The sequence below is a fragment of the Erinaceus europaeus genome, chromosome 21, assembly GCF_950295315.1.
Source record: "Erinaceus europaeus chromosome 21, mEriEur2.1, whole genome shotgun sequence".
Lineage (NCBI taxonomy): Eukaryota > Metazoa > Chordata > Mammalia > Eulipotyphla > Erinaceidae > Erinaceus > Erinaceus europaeus.
The window spans coordinates 2707462-2724440 of NC_080182.1; the positions used below are offsets into that span (position 1 = coordinate 2707462).

General features: G+C 52.2%; 1 protein-coding gene across 3 annotated transcripts in view; it reads left to right on the forward strand.

The window, feature by feature from the left end:
• Window positions 1-2206: 2206 nt before the first annotated feature.
• The window catches only part of CHCHD6 (coiled-coil-helix-coiled-coil-helix domain containing 6), a 236273-nt gene continuing 221500 nt past the window's right edge, over window positions 2207-16979 (forward strand). For 2 of the 3 annotated variants that reach the window (XM_016189914.2, XM_060180275.1), the window contains exon 1: window positions 2207-2358. In XM_016189914.2, coding sequence (XP_016045400.1) covers window positions 2272-2358 — 87 coding nt within the window. In that variant the 5' untranslated portion in view covers window positions 2207-2271. The remainder of the gene's footprint in view (window positions 2359-16979) is intronic. The other variant, XM_060180274.1, reaches the window with a different exon arrangement.

A 16979-nucleotide genomic window follows, 5' to 3' on the forward strand; every position in this document is an offset into this window, starting at 1 on the left:
CTACACCTCTCCCTCCTACTTCCTCACTCCCTTTCTCCTCTGGCACTGATGCCCTCCCCATAAATCACCTGCATCAGAACCCCCTCCTCAGGCTTTAGTTATAAGGGAGAGATGGAGGGCGGGAGGGCTGGGGAGAGGATTTCTAAATGAAGCGCAGTTGAAGAACATAGGCACATAGGCTTGACTTTCCTTCCTTCCTTCCTTCCTTCTTCTTCTCCTTTTTTTTTTTTTTTTTTTTTTTTTGCCTCCAGGGTTATCGCTGGGGCTTGGTGCTGTGCTACAAATCTACTGCTCCATTTTCCCCATTTTGTTGCCATGCTATTCTTATTGGATAGGACAGAGAGAAATGGAGAGAGGAGGGGAAGACAGAGAGGGGGAGAGAAAGACAGACACCTGCAGACCTGCTTCACCACCTGTGAAGCGACTCCCCTGCAGGTGGGGAGCCTGGGGCTCGAACTGGGATCCTTGCACCGGTCCTTGCGCTTTGCACCACGTGCGCTTAACCCGCTGCGCTGCCAGCTGGTCCCAACTTTTTCTTTTTCTAATGGTAGATTTAACATTCACACATTCAACCAACTGTGGATGTGGCTTGGTTTAAAGTGTCACCGTGGACCACAGGAATGTGGAGAGAAGACTGCTAAGTCACACACAGACTCTTCACAGTGAGAGGCCAGTGCCTCTAATACTTGACTTGCCTGAAAGTCAGCTGTCATTAGAATGAAACCAAAGCTATCCTTGCTCAGCCTGGCCACCCCAACGTTGGAATCACTTTCTCCGAGTGACTGCTTCCTTTTGCCATCCTATGTCTCATAATTTCAGACTGCAAGCTCAGTTCCAGGCTCCCTTCAGCAATGCAGGTGAACAAAAAGGGGACTCATGCAAGGAGATGGCCATGACGGTCCTTAAATATTGAGTTCCTCCTTACATCTGATACTGAGTAAAGAGCAAAACCTGCACGTGGCAGACAACGCCTCATGTGTTTACTCTTCGAGCAATGCCCCTTACATGCTCCAGGTCAGACATCGTCCTCCCAAGGCATAGAACTTGAACCCTGACTTACAAGGCCCTAGAGAAGCAGGGCTCTTCCTACTCCTCTGGTCACCTGGTCCCCGTGCTGCCTTGGAGCCCTTTGGTTGGTCTTCTCTTTGTCTGCAAGTTCATTCCCCACCTTCTTCTGGCTAACTCTTGCTACTCATCCTTAGAACTGCAGTTGAGATGCTTCCTTCTGTCAGTAGGTGTTTTGGCCTCTCGGCGGCGACGTGTTTATGTATTTATTTGTTTTTCTCCATTTGTTTCCTTCTTCCCATATACACTTAGAGGAGGCAGGGCTACGGTCGTTGTATTCTCTCCAAGTCTGAGTTTGTCCTGCACGAGTGAGTGACTGTTTCTCAGTACTAGCTTGTGCAAGAAGCCAGGAGCAGACCTGCACGTGATCATTTGAGCTTGACCGCCACGTGACCGGCCAGTCCATGCCCCTCGGAGGTATCCTGACCTCAGAGCATCACTTTTGGCTTGGTTTCATGGTGAAACTTGGCCAGCTCTGCCCTACTCCTTCTTTTCTCTTCTTTCTTTCTTTCTTTCTTTCTCTCTCTCTCTCTCTCTCTCTCTCTCTCTCTTTCTTTCTCTCTTTCTTTCCCTCCCTTTCTTTCTTTCTTTCTTTCTTTCTTTCTTTCTTTCTTTCTTTCTTTCTTTCTTTCTTTCTTTCTTTCTTTCGCCTTCAGGGTTATCGCTGGGGCTCGGTGCCTGCACCACGAATCCACAGCTCCTGGAGGCCATTTCCCCCATTTTTTGTTGCCCTTGTTATTACAGAGAGAAATGGAGAGAGGAGGGGAAGACAGAGAGAGGGGAGAGAAAGACAGACACCCGCAGACCTGCTTCACCGCCTGCGAGGAGACCCGCATGTGCAGGTGGGGAGCCGGGGTCCCGACTCCTGTGGGTGCGCTCCGCCCGCCCGGCCCCTCCTGACCTCGTAACTCGGAGTTTACTGTATGTTCTCCCCGGCGGCTTCAAACACACCGAACTTTCCCAGGCTCCGACACCACACCTCCCCGTCTGTCGAGCTTATCGGACAGCGCCGAGGAGCAAACTACAACCCCCACAATGCCCCGCGGCCACGCTCCCCGCCATTGGCCGGCCTGGCGCCGGCGACCAATAGGAAGCGGCCCTTTTGACTCGCGCCGCGGCCCCCGGAAGCGCAGGGCGTGCTGGGCCGTCGCCGGGCGTCTGTCTGGTTGCTCTGGAGCCGGTCTGCGTGGCCGCCCGCCGCCCGCCATGGGGAGCAGCGAGAGCAGCGAGGGCCGCAGGGTGTCCTTCGGAGTGGACGAGGAGGAGCGGGTCCGGGTCCTGCAGGGCATCCGGGTGAGCCAGCCGCCGGGGCGGGTGGGGCGGGCGCGGGGGCGGGGCGGGCGGGGCGGGGCGGGGCGGGGGCCGCGCTCGCACAGCCCCCAACGCCCGTGACTCGGAACCGCTGGGATGCGGGGCTTGAACCCGATGCCCGGGGCCCCGCTTCCAGGCGGGGGCCGCCCTCACACCCTGGGCCTCGGGACGGGGACCCGGCAGGTGGGCAGACCACCTCCCTGCAGCCGGCGACTCGAGGGACCCGTGTTGTCCGTCTGTCCCCATCCCTCCAGGTGCGGCCCTGCATCTGTGGGTTATGTCCACGTGCGGCCCTGCATCTGTGGGTTATGTCCAGGTGCGGCCCTGCATCCCGCATCTGCCCTGTGTGTCCAGGTGCGGCCCTGCATCCCGCATCTGCCGTGTGTGCCCAGGTGCGGCCCTGCATCTGTGGGTTATGTCCAGGTGCGGCCCTGCATCCCGCATCTGCCCTGTGTGTCCAGGTGCGGCCCTGCATCCCGCATCTGCTGTGTGTGTCCAGGTGCGGCCCTGCATCCCGCATCTGCCGTGTGTGTCCAGGTGCGGCCCTGCATCCCGCATCTGCCCTGTGTGTCCAGGTGCGGCCCTGCATCCCGCATCTGCCGTGTGTGTCCAGGTGCGGCCCTGCATCCCGCATCTGCCGTGTGTGTCCAGGTGTGGGCACCACATCTGCCCTGTGTGCTCAGGTGCCGGCGCCATGTCTGTCGTGTGTGTCCAGGTGCGGGCACCACATCTGCCCTGTGTGTCCAGGTGCGGGCACCACGTCTGTCGTGTGTGTCCAGGTGCGGGCACCACATCTGCCCTGTGTGTCCAGGTGCGGGCACCACATCTGCCCTGTGTGTCCAGGTGCGGGCACCACGTCTGCCCTGTGTGTCCAGGTCCGGGCGCCACGTCTGTCGTGTGTGTCCAGGTGCAGGCACCACATCTGCCCTGTGTGTCCAGGTGCGGGCACCACGTCTGCCCTGTGTGTCCAGGTCCGGGCACCACGTCTGCCCTGTGTGTCCAGGTGCGGGCACCACATCTGCCCTGTGTGTCCAGGTGCGGGCACCACATCTGCCCTGTGTGTTCAGGTGCGGGCACCACATCTGCCCTGTGTGTCCAGGTGCAGGCACCGCATCTCCCCTGTGTGTCTAGGTGCGTGGCCCTGCATCCGGCGGTGTGTGTCTAGGTGCCCGCACCACACCTGTCGTGTGTGTCCAGGTGCCGCCCGCATCTGCAGTGTTTGAGCACTGTCCAATCCGGGCCCAGCAGCCGCCTCTTGGGCCCGGCTCCTCGCCCACTCACACCCCATCAGTCTGTTTGCCACAGCCACAGCCACAGCCATAGGACACGTTCCAGAGTCGTAAATCGGATCACACATTCACACACCCTCCCCCTTGCCTAAAGCCTGCCATGCATGTCTACTGCATTTTTTTTGTGTTTGCCTTTTGCTTTTATTCTATTTTTTAACCAGAGCACTGCACAACTCTGACTTAGGACAGTGGTGGTGGTGTGGGGAGCTTGAACCTTGAACTTCAGAGCCTCACCCATGAAAGCCTTTGGCATAACCATTATGCAGTCTTCCCCATCCCATGCCTACTGCATTTTAGATGAGGTCTCCTTAACTTTGTTGTTGTTGCTTTTTAAAATTATCTTTATTTACTTATTGGATAGATACAGCCAGAAATTGAGAGGAAAGGGAGGTGATAGATAGAAAGGAAGAGAGACAGACACCTGCAGCCCTGCTTCACCACTCACAAAGCTTTCCCCCTGCAGGTGGAGCCTCGGTGTTTGAACCTGGGTCTTTGCACATTGTAATGTGCGCTTAACCAGGTGCGCCACCACCTGGCCCCTCTCCTTAACTTTCTTTTAGAAGCTGTGTTGCTGCCCACAACCCACATCACTGGGGCTCAGTGCTCGCACGATGAATGCACTGCTCCTGGTGGCCTTTTTCTTTTTTACTTGGTAGGGCAGAGAGAAATTGAGGGGAAAGGAAGAAGAATTGGGACATCTGTCCTCTGTGTCACTGCTCCGGAGGAGTCCCTTCTGCGTTTGGGGACTGGGTACTTGAACCTGAGTCCTTTCTCACGGTAATGTGTGTGTTCAGCTGGATGTGTCACAACTTGGTCCCACATCACTTAAAAAAAAAAATTATTTTCCCTTTTGTTGCCCTTGTTGTTTTATTGTTGTAGTTATTATCGTTATTATTGTTGTAGTTATTATCGCTGTTGTTATTGATGTCATTGTTGTTGGATAGGACAGAGAGAAATGGAGAGAGGAGGGGAAGACAGAGAGGGGGAGAGAAAGACAAGACACCTGCAGACCTGCTTCACCGCCTGTGAAGCGACTTCCTGCAGGTGGGGAGCCGGGGGCTTGAACCGGGATCCTTACACTGGCCCTTGCGCTTTGCGCCAAGTGTGCTTAACCCACTGTGCTACCGCCCGACTCCCAATAAGTAAATATTTTAACCTATATACTAGAAGATGAACTAAACTTAAGCAGGATGGAAAAAAATGAAGACGTGAAAAAGAAATAGGGGCCAACAGAAGCGGCAGTGGTGATCAGGTGAGACAGTAGAAGCTGGGTCTAGGTGGCGGCTCACCCAGCAGAGCACACATTAGCCCTGTGCTACGACCCAGGTTCAAGCCCCCAGTGCCCACTTGTAGATGGGAGGCTTCATAAACAGTGGAGAGTGTTGCAGGTACCTCCCTGCTCCTCTTCCTGCTCCTCCTGCTCCTCCTCTTTCTCCAGGGTTATCGCTGGGGCTCCGTGCCTGCACTACAAATCCGCTGCTTCGGGAGGCCAGTTCCCCCATTGTTGTTGCTGCTGCTGTTGTTGGATAGGACAGAGAGAAATGGCAAGAGGAGGGGAAGACAGAGAGGGGGAGAGAAAGACAGACACCTGCAGCCTGCTTCACACTGCCATGTCTGCGGGGGTTCAAACCAGGATCCTTGTGCTTTGTACTATGTGCGCTTAACCAGCTATGCAACCACCTGGCCCTTGCAGGTACCTCTCTTCTTTTTTGCCTCCAGGGTTATCGCTGGGGCTTGGTGCCTGCACTATGAATCCACTGTTCCCGGAGGCCATTTCCCCCATTTTTTGTTGCCCTTTTGGTCTTTGTTATTGATGCTGTTGTTGTTGTATAGGACAGAGAAGAATGGAGAGAGGAGGGGAAGACAGAGAGGAGGAAAGACAGACACCTGCAAACCTGCTTCACTTGTGAATCAATGCCCCTGCAGGTGGGGAGCCGGGGGCTTGAACTGGGATCCTTGCGCTGGTCTTTGTGCTTTACTCCGTGTGCGCTTAACCCACTGTGCTACTGCCCGGCCCCCAAGTACCTCTCTTGTATACCTCTCTCCCTAACCCTCAGTGTCTCTCACCCTCTATTGCATTGTTAGCTTCTCAGGCCAAAGCTCTTTTTGACTCAAGGCTTTACCCAGGGCACCTCACAGAAGAACAGAAGCAGGTCCCCTTGAGTGCCTAGCGGAGGCCCTGGTCAGATCAAAGATGGTTGGGACACGAAGTGAGGAAGCCACTATGTGAGGCCATGTGTGGCCCCCACGGGGGCCTGGAAGTGAAGCAGGTCAGCTCTGAGACCCGTGGGCTGAGAGCCACACCTCCTCCTGCTCCAGTACCTGGCACGTAGTGGGTGCTTTGTGAACGTGCTGCCGAGTGGTTAAACAGACGCGCTTTGTGAACTGGGTCTAAGTGGAAGATGAAGAGCAGTGTGTAGGCAGGTTAGTTAATGAGGGGCAGCTCTGAATAGGGCAGCAGCTGGTCTGACAGCTCAGGCGGATGTTCCTGAACTGGGTGACCATAAGTGAACAACTTGCCTTCTTTTATTATTATTATTATTTTAATATTTATTTATTCCCTTTTGTTGCCCTTGTTGTTTTACTGTTGTGGTTATTATGGACGTCATTGTTGTTGGATAGGACAGAGAGACATGGAGAGAGGAGGGGAAGACGGGGAGAGAAAGACAGACACCTGCAGACCTGCTTCACTGCCTGTGAAGCGACTCCCCTGCAGGTGGGGAGCCGGGGGCTCAAACCGGGATCCTTACGCCGGTCCTTGTGCCTTGCACCACGTGTGCCTAACCCACTGCGCCACCGCCCGACCCCCGAACAGCTTGTCCTCTTAAGTCACGGCCACCACAAGTTAAAAAAAGAAAAGGAAGGTAGAGAGGGGGTGACCTTCCTCAGTGCTGCCTAGGAAGAGAGAGAAGTGCCGGCAGAAGACCCCTGTTCTTAGACTGGCAGTGTGCTGGGACACCCGTGCTCGCTGGGTGGCACAGTCAGTCTTGGTTTGGCTCAGGGCCAGGACGGAAGAGGGAGGAAGGGGCTCCAAAGGGGCTCCCCGTGGAAGGCTGAGAGGCCGGAGCCTGAGGTGGTAGTTGGAAATCTCCTCTTGATTCCATGTGGACAGTGTGTCACCTGGTGGCCAGGGTGTCCCATTGGAGGTGGCTTCCTCTGTGTGCTTCACGAGAGGAAAGTCCTTTCTTTCGGTATTCGAGCAGAGAAGGACATTTGACTTGTAGTTCTTGTCACAGCCCACAGAGGGTAAACTTGTAGTTCTTGTCACAGCCCACAGAGGGTAAACTTGTAGTTCTTGTCACAGCCCCACAGAGGGTAAACTTGTAGTTCTTGTCACAGCCCCACAGAGGGTAAACTTTGCAAAGGTTGGAACCTCAGGCTTCAGAAGGCAGGAAGGCTGATCTAAGCTTTACCTGGGTGATTACTAATCTCCATCTTTCTGAGGAGCAACATGAAAAGAAAGACAAACAATCTCTTCTACTTACTTCCTCCCACCCAGTGAGACGCAAGGCAGCCTGAGAAATCTGCCCCAGAGCTGCCACCTCTCCTGACAGGGTGCCGGTTGGTGCTTTACTTGGTTCTCCCAGAGGTTTGGGATTAGAGGGAGCTTTGGTTGGGCAAGCCCAAAGGAGGGCTTGCCCAGAGGCACAGGGGGCGTCTGGTCTGAGTTCCTGGGGGCCTGGCCTGTCCTCCCTCCTCGCTCCCTCCTTCACTCTCTCCATTCTGCTGTGTGCCCAGCTTGAAGGCAGGTGATCAGAGTAAGGGTGGCCCTTGCACCCTGTGCCTCTTCTGCCTGCAGCTCCTTGAGGGTTGAGGGGGTCTCACGTGTCTTTAGGCAGATGAGTACAAGTCAGTGGGAAAGGTCACCGGAGGAGCCCAATGAGAAGGTACTTTAATAGCAGGTAGGTGACGGGAAGGCCGCTCTGCTCCAGCTCCTTCAGAGAAAGTTAAATATTCTTAAAGACCACTTGTGTTTAATCCCCCCGGGGGGCCTGGTCCCGGAGAAGTGCTCTGGTTCCTTTAAAAATTAAATGCTGGGGCCTAATGGAGTTGGCACCCTGATTTGCATAAATTTCCATACCGAGTTCAAGCCCTAATTCGACGGAAGGTAAAAGAAATTTAATTAATGCAAAATGTCGCAATTATATTCAGCTCCAGTTTTCAGAGCGGGCATGTGTGAAATACATAAAGATTTTACGGCGACCGGTGTGGTAACCTCACCCTAGTAGAGAGTGGGCCTGGCCCCGGGATGTGGGGGTGTAGCCCCTCCCCATGTCTCTGCCCCAAGCAGAGGCTGAGCTGAGGTCGGGTGCTCATCCTTCCATTGTTCCCAGCTTCCCTCCGGCTGCTGCTGCCAGCCTCAGCTGTGCCCCCTTGCGCTGGCATTCGCTGCCCCTGGAGCACTTTCCCAGAGGGGAGGAAGCTCACAAAAGCAGCCCCGAGACACACCAGCGCCAGAGCCCTCACCTGTTGAGGCCTGGCCTTGCCATGGCACCAGAGCGGCAGCAGGCCTCAGCCCCCAAGGAACATGGAGCCAAAGAAAGAAAGGGCCAAAAGCCCTTAGGCTGGCTGCTCTGGGTGGCCTGGTCAGCTGGTGCCCCTTGAGGAGGTGACTCTCAGGAGAAGGAGGTATATAGATTTTTCTCTGCTGGGAGTCGGGCGGTAGTGCAGCAGGTTAAGCACAAGGACCTGTTAGGATCCCGGTTCGAGCCCCCGGCTCCTCACCTGCAGGGGGGTCGCTTCACAGGCGGTGAAGCAGGTCTGCAGGTGTCTCTCTGTCTCTCTTCCTCTCTGTCTCCCCCTTCTCTCTCCATTTCTCTCTGTCTCTATCCAAAAACAAAACAAAACAAAAAGATTTTTCTCTGCCGAGATGCTTCTTCCTGCTAAATGCACCACACATCTGCATTTTCACTGCTCTCAGGCCAACTTTTTTTTTTCCTTTTAATTTTGGATAGAGAGTAAGAGAGACCACAATACTACTCCACCATCTGTGGAGCTTCCCCTGGTGCTGTGTTGCTCTCATGAGGTGCCGGGGCTGAAACCCAGATCTCTGCTGAGTGGTTTTTTTTTGCCTGCAGGGTTAAACCAGAGCTGAGCGGTGTTCTTTCTGTGTCTTTTTTTTTTTTTTCCCTCCAGAGTTAATCATTGGGGCTCAGTACCTGCACTACAAATCCACTATTCCTGGAGGCTATTTTTTTTTAATTAAAAAAAAAAATTGTATTTATTTATTTATTTTCCCTTTTGTTGCCCTTTTTTATTGTTGTAGTTATTATTGTTGTTGTTATTGATGTTGTCATTGTTAGATAGGACAGAGAGAAATGGAGAGAGGAGGGGAAGACAGAGAGGGGGAGAGAAAGACAGACACCTGCAGACCTGCTTTACCGCCTGTGAAGCAGGTGGGGAGCCAGGGGCTTGAACTGGGATCCTTATACTGGCCGTTGCGCTTTGTGCCACATGTGCTTAACCCACTGTGCTACTGCCCGACTCCCGTGGAGGCTATTTTTTTCCCGTTTGTTGCCATTGTTATTATTATTGTTGTCATCGGTGTTGGACAGAGAAATTGAGAGGGGACAGGAAGACAGAGAGGGGGAGAGAAAGATAGACACCTGCAGACCTGCTTCACTGCCTGTGAAGCGACCATAGGGAGCCGGGGGCTCTGTGCTGAGTGTTTTTATGAACATTTGGCTCACATAGTCCCCAAATGGACCTTTGAGGTGTCGTTACCTTCAATTCAGGAAACAGGTTCAAGAAGTTGAAGGAACCTAGGGTCATAGGGAGCTGGTAGTGGGCCTGGCAACTCAGACTCCCCAACTGTGTGCTGAGGAGTTAGCGTGTCAGAGAAGCTTGACAGGTGATGGGGTTCACAGGCCAGGGGTTCTGAGCGCCCTTGTTAATAGAGGAACTCTGGGAAGATTCTACCCAGTTGTGGTGACGATTTTAAAACTCGAAGCAGTTTTATTGAGATGTATTTCACGTATCTTCAAGTTCACTTTTGTGAAGAGTTTTTTGTTTGTTGATGAGCAAATTCAGCTAGTGCCATTACAATTAGACTTCCAAACCTTTATTTACAAGACCCCCAGAGATACCTTGTGCCGCTCCCCACGCCCGTTCCCAGCCCGGGATTAGCCCCTGATTTTTCTGATTTTTTTTTTTCACATGCTTCTCTGAGCAAAAGGTTCTTGAGGCTGCTTCCTGGACTGTAGCGTGTGCTTGGCTGAGTGGAGCCGGATCCTTGTACAGCCAGCCACTCTGCACTTTGAAGTTCCTGACTGTTGGAATCGGTGCCACTGTGGACACTAGCAAACTGGTGTTTTGAGGGCATTTATCTTAAATAGAAGGAAGGGCTGCTAGTTCGTTCTGGGGATGAATCTGGCGAGCTGTTAGGCTTCCCTTTCTAAGAAAGCATCACACTTGTTTTACAGTATTCCCCAGTTTACGCTTTCCAGCAGCAGGAGATGAAGCTTCCAGTTTTCTCCTTATCCTCTCCAATGTTTATTATGTTCTGTCTTCCGATCACAGCAAGTCCAGTGAGTGTGAGATGGCATCTTGTTGTGGCGTGACTTTGCAACCCCTAATAACTAACCCAAACTGAGTATCTTCCCATGTGCTTAGCTGCCGCCTACTTGTTTTTTTTTTTGGTGAAATGTGGATTTAAATCTCTTGCACACTTTTAATTGCATTGTTTGTCTTTTTTGTTACTGAGTTACAAGATTTCTTTATGTGGGATGCAGGCCCTTCATCATACCATGATTTGCAAATATTTTCTCCCAATATGTGGCCTGACTTTTTCATTTTCTGAAAGGCATCTTTGAAGGGCCAGTATTTGTCTTTTTGATGAAGTTCATTAATTCTTTTCTTTTATTGATGCTGTTTTTGGAGTTGTTTCTCAGAAACCTCTGCCTAGTTTAGATAATGAAATTTTCCTCTTTTTTTTTTTCCTTCCCCCCCTTAGAGTTTTATAGTTCGGACTTTTATAGTTAAGTCCATGAGCCTGTTAATCGTTATGTACGTAGTGAGGTAAAACTCTAAATCAGGGGTCAGCAGTATTTTCCTGCAAGTGGCCAGAAAGTAAATACTTTCGATTTTGCTGACCAGGAAGTCTTTATTGCTGCTATCAACTCTGCAGGTGTAGGGTGAGAGAAGCCATGAAGAATGTGTAAACAGATGAGCACCAGCGAGGCGGCAGAGCGGGCAGGGCGCTGGACTCAACAAGCCTGAGGGTCTGAATCGCATCCCTGGTGTGACACATGCCAGAGTGATGCTCTGGTTCTTGTTCTCCCTCTCCCGTGACTAAACCTTTAAGAAGCACTGCCTGTTGCACCAACAATATGGGCTTATTTGAAAACAGCAACAAACGTGATCTCTTGGTGAGATGCCGGGTCCCCTTTTAGAAGGAAAGCCCAAAGCAACCTGCATAGACTTCAGTGGCTCAGCTGTAGCCAGAGTTCTCTGGAGGTGGAGGGTTTCTGCTTGTGGGTTCACGGTGTTCGCTCACTGGCTGAGCTGTTGCTGGGCGGAGGAGCCTCCCTCCTTGCACTGTGGTGGTGAAGTAGCATCTCTCCCTCTGGCGTCTTGGTCCTGCGACCTGGCTGTTTCTCTGTCGCACTTTTCAAATTCCAGTGCATTTAATTTATAAGTCGACTTGCATTAGGTTTCATGGAAGCCCTTGAGCTTTTTTCTTCCTTTTTTTTTTGCCTCCAGGGTTATTGCTGGGCTCTGTATCCACTGCTCCTGAGGCTATTTTTTTTTCCTTTTGTTGCCCTTGTTTTATCGTTGTCGTGGTTATTATTGTTGTTGTTATTTCTGCTGTTGTTGTTGGATAGGACAGAGAGAAATGGAGAGAGGAAGGGGAGACAGAGGGGGAGAGAAAGACAGACACCTGCAGACCTGCTTCACCGCCTGTGAAGCAACCACCTGCAGGTGAAGAACCGGGGGCTCGAACCGGGATCTTTATGCTGGTCCTTGCGTTTCGTGCCACGTGGGCTTAACCCGCTGAATTACTGCCCGACCCCCAAGCTTTTTTCTTATTTGCAGTGAAATATCTCATTTTTTTCAAATTTGATTTGTTGAGAAGACTCTTTTTTTTCTCTCCAAATGACCTTGGGAACTTGGTGAACGTTGACTGGCCGTGAGCACAGGGTTTTCTCTGGATTGTCACTGCACTAAGAGAGAGTTCTCTGCTGGCCTGGTGACCTCCAGGTCATTACGAGTGCCTCTGTGTCTGATAGATGGCCGGCTTGCATGGTTGTCGGCCTCACTGCTCCCGACGAAGCAGCTTCCGGACGTGCCACTGCCCGGCCCCTCTCATGTCTTACTCTTGTTGACACCATAGACTTGTTCTCCCCGTTTCCTTTTGGGCTCTTTGGTCGTTCATTGCTAGTATGTAGAAATAACCGTGATGTGATGGTTTGATCTTGTGTCCCCTGGGCACCTGAACTCACCTCTGTCCTTGTTCCTCAAGATGGGCCCAGTGGTGGAGTGGGACAAGTACGGCTGGCCAGGTGCAGCTGTCACTGACTTTCCACTCTCCTTGCCCTTAATCACTTTTAATCAACCCCTCAGCGTGGCCTCTTTGGGCGACATTAGCGGTGGACTGAATGGCCATGATGAACAAAACAAGAGATTAACTCAAGCCCAGGGGAAAGTCATGCTGTGAAGAGATGTGGGAAGCATGAGGCACATGTGGCCATTGCCGGTATAAGACAGTGACGTCACAGCGGTGACCGTGCCACTGTGTCACCCGTCACTGACCCAAGTGTCAAAGTGTCATGAGGCGGCACGCGACTGCCATCACTTTGGGGGAGTCTTGCTCATTAACTATACGGGGCTTTCCAATCTGTGAACGGGAAACTGTTCCCATTTATGAAGGTCACCTTTATTTTTCTCAGCAATGTTTTGCACCAATGTGTTCGTCTGTCATTTCTGAAATGTATTCTAAGTATCTTTCTTTTTCTTTCTCTTTTTCTTTCTTCACTGCCACCAGGATTATTGCAGGGAGGGGCTTGGTGCTACAAATGCACTGCTCCCAGCAGCCACTTCTTTTTTCTTTCTAATTTTTATTAGGTAGGACGGAGAAATGGAGAGAGGAGGGGGAGACAGAGAGGGAGAGAATGAGAGACACCTGCAGACCTGCTTCACCGCCTGTGAAGCTTCCCCTCCTGCAGGTGGGGAGTGGGGGCTCGAACCCAGATCCTTGTGCTTGGTAATATGTGTGTTTAGCTGGGCGTGCCACTGCCCGGCCCCTCTCATGTCTTATTCTTGTTGACACCATAGACTTGTTCTCCCCATTTCCTTTTGGGCTCTTTGGTCGTTCATTGCTAGTATGTAGAAATAACCGTGATGTGATGGTTTGATCTTGTGTCCCCTGGGCACCTGAACTCACTTATTGGTCTAGTAGGTTTCTTTGTTTATTGGGTACAGAAAGAAAGAGAGAGGGAAGGGGAAGATAGAGGGAAGAAGAGACGCCTGCAGCACTGCTTCACCATTCCTGAAGCTTCCTCTCCTGCAGGTGGGGCCAGGGGGCTTGGACTTGGGTCTCTGTGATGGTAGCACATGTGCTCACCGGTGTGCACCTCCCCCTGGCCCTTCTAGTAGGTTATCTTTCTTTTCTTTTCTTTTCTTTTCTTTTCTTTTCTTTTCTTTTCTTTTCCTTTCCTTTCCTTTCCTTTCCTTTCCTTTCCTTTCCTTTCCTTTCCTTTCCTTTCTTTTCTTTTCTTTCCCCTTGACTCAGGTCTCGCACATAAGCCATTCCATAACTTCTGGACTGACTCATTGTCTTATTTTAGGTAGAAGACAGAGAGAGAGAGAGAGAGAGAGGAGAGACAGACAAGGAGCACCCTAGTCTCCTGTTTGTAGAACTTCTGCCTTTACCAGCTGTGTGCTGCAGGCCTGGGCCTTGTGTCTAGTGAGGTGCACAGCCTGTTTACTCAGTAGCTCCTGCTGTCTTGGATGCCCTCGCTTTCTCTTCCTTGTCTTACTACATTGACTCAAACTTCCGGTATGATACGGGGTAGAAGTGGCGGAAGCGAATGTCCTTGCCTTAAGCCTGGACTGGGACAGGGAGCAGCCTTTCGGCTCTCAGCACGCCAGATGTAGGCTTCTGTAGTCCCCCGTTGTTGGACTAGTGACTTTACCTCGGAATATTCTCCATCACTCCTCCATCCTTGGACCCTGTTTTGCTTTTTTTTCCCCTCCAGGGTTATTGCTGGGCTCGGTGCCTGCACCATGAATCCACTGCTCCTGGAGGCCACCCCCCCTTTTTGTTGCCCTTGTTGTTGTAGTCTCGTTGTGGTTATTACTATTGCCATTGTTGATGTTGTTGTTGTTGGATAGGACAGAGAGAAATGGAGAGAGGAGGGAAAGACAGAGAGGGGGAGAGAAAGACAGACACCTGCAGACCTGCTTCACCGCCTGTGAAGCGACTCCCCTGCAGGTGGGGAGCCGGGGGCTCGAACCAGGATCCTTATGCCCCTGCTTTTCTTTTGCAAGCTCTTAGAGGCAAAGGTGATCCTACTGATGACAGCACGCGGCTGGTGGGCCTGTGCATGCGGGATGCGTGCTTGCGCCAGTGAGTCCTCCCCCACCCCTCCGCTTTTAGCCTGGCTGGCAGTGAGGTGGCATCGGTGCATGAGGCTCTTCCTCTCCTGCCCCTCTGGTTCCCAGGCTCCAGTGCCAACTCGCTCCCCGGGTGCACAGCCTCCTCCACGCGGCTTCAGCGCCGGCTTCTTAAACGTCTTGCCATGCGCGCTGATGCTCCTTATCGTACAGTTTTTACACTGCTTCCTTCATCTCACTTGGCTGGTCAGAGGCAGCGCAGTGAACAAGAAGGTCCCAGGAGAGCTGCTCTTGAGCCCCGCTGTGCAAAGAGTGAAGTCTGTCTCCTGGTGCAGAAATGGCGCCGTGCAGCCTCTCAGGCCCCGCTCAGCAGAGGTGCCTGGAAAGGCTCGGACCCCAGCTGCTGCCCGGCCCTCCCCAATTTTAACGCGTAGCTGAGTTGGCCACTGGGGTGAGTGCGGCTGAGGGACCCCCACAGGAGTTGCCAGCCAGGGAACCCGGCACGTGGCCGTTATACTCTGCAGCTGGAACGTGTAGTGTTGTGGCCCCAGCAAGCCCACCAATCACCAGTGCCCAGTGCCCAGGCTAGGTGCCATCTTGGGTCCTGTTCCCTTTGATGTGGCCCAAACAGCTCAGCTTCTGACAGAAGAGGAGGTGTCGGCCAGGAGGGTGGAGCCTGCAGAGCACCTGAGGTGTCTCTGCCGCCCCTCAGCTTCTGGGCAGCAGTGTGTTTTCCTGAGGACAGGAAGGTACAAAGGTCTGCGCCTGTGACAGGCTTCCCCCTCAGCGCCTGTCATCCTTCTGCCTCAGAGCCACCAAGCCCAGTGACATGACTGCAGGGGTGACAGGCTCACACAAACTACACTTAAGGGATGATTTCTTTTTTTTGCCTGTTTTACTTTTTAAAATTTTTTTTCCCTCTATTGGGGGACTCATGTTTTACATTTGACAGTAAATACAGTACTTTGTATATGCATAACACTTCTCAGTTTTCCACATACCAATACAACCCCCACTAGGTCCTCTGTCATCCTTTTCCAGGATCTGTACTCCCCCCACCCCACGCCAGAGTCTTTTAGTTTGGTGCAATACACCAACTCCAGTCCAGGTTCTGCTTAGTTAGAGATGATTTTGAATGTCAGTCATTTATTTGAATATCCTTTACTTTGTTACAATTTAGTGTGTGTGTGTGTGTGTGTGGGGGGGCTGGGACCTCATCATGGGGGATTCATTTCACTGCTTCCAGGCCAAGTTTTTTCATTCTTTTCATTTTTGGATAGAAGGAGAGAGACGGAAAGGAGAGACACCACGTCGCCTCTCCGCCATCCAAGGAGATCCCTTGGGCGCCATGCTGCTCCCATGTGGGCTCTGCCTCCCTGAACATTATTACGGTGGTCTCTTAAAAATGCTTGAATGTGACCAGCAGTGAAATTCTCTCTCACAGCCGGAGAATTAAAGCTCTTTCCGCCTCCTGATTCCATCATGATATTCCTTAACTGTATCACAGAGTTGGATGTCTTTTGGTGTAAAAGAGAACTCTGTAAAGGAATATACACATCAGAGAAGTCGTTCACTCTGCGGCTTAAGTTCATCTCGGGTCATTCATTTCCCTCCTTCGGGAAGCAGTAACACTGCAGTGCAAGGCGTTTCTGGCCCTTCTCTGTTTCCAGTGCTGCCTTGCTCTCCTCTCAGAGGGCAGTCGCTACACTCTCTCCCACAACAGTTCCTTCTCCTGCCCTCTCAGCTGCTTCTCTGTGGCTGCTGGAGACTGAATGTCTTCTCCTTCAGCAGCCCAGGAGGTGGCACTTACCTGCTTGGGGGTCCTGAGTTAGGATCCCTGGCATCGCACGTGCCAGAGTGATACCCTGGTTCTCTCTCTCTCATCAGTAAATAAGTAAGCAACATCCCCTAGTTCGGCCCTTGCTCCCTCCCTCCCTCACTGTCCTTGCCTTATCTCTCTTGTTCCTTTGTGAGCTGATGAGTTTTGGATCCTAAGTCCCCAGCCCAGCCCAGCCCGGCCCGGCCCGGCCCAGATCTGTACAGAACATACCTGGCCATATCCCTCCCCACACACTTGCCTTGTGGACGTACGCAGGAGCCTCCCTGACGTGCCCGCCTGCTCCTCCCTGGGGATCACCCTCACTCCCTGGCTGTGACTGTCCAGCCATTCATTCTCTTGTCAAAGGCTGGTTCCCACATTCCTCCCTTTCCTCAGTGTGTAGCGACAACCTTGAAGTCCGCCTTTCCGGCCATTTCCGTTTGGTTCTCTTGATCCTGGCGGTTCTGTCTCAGCACATCTTCCCCCTGACTGACTCATCAGCTGTCCTTTCTCCCATCAGGCCTGCCTCCTACAGATCCATGCTTCCTGGTGTTCATGGGATATACTTTTATTAAAAAAAAGGTCTAAAGTTGGGGTTGGGGGGTAGCACAGTGGCTTAAGGTTCCTGGTTCGAGCCCCTGGCTCCCCACCTGCAGGGGAGTCGCTTCACAGGCGGGGAAGCAGGTCTGCAGGTGTCTGTCTTTCTCTCCCCTTCTCTGTCTTCCCCTCCTCTCTCCATTTCTCTCCGTCCTATCCAACAATGATGACAGCATCATCAACAACAACAATAATAATTACAATAACAATAAAAAACATGGGCAACAAAAGGGAAAATAAATAAATTTAAAAAAAAAGGGCTAAAGCTGTTGCTGTTTTTGGATGTCACTGGGGCTTCACTGTGTCAAGCTGAGTTTTCAGATAGAAAGTGAGAGCCAGGCACA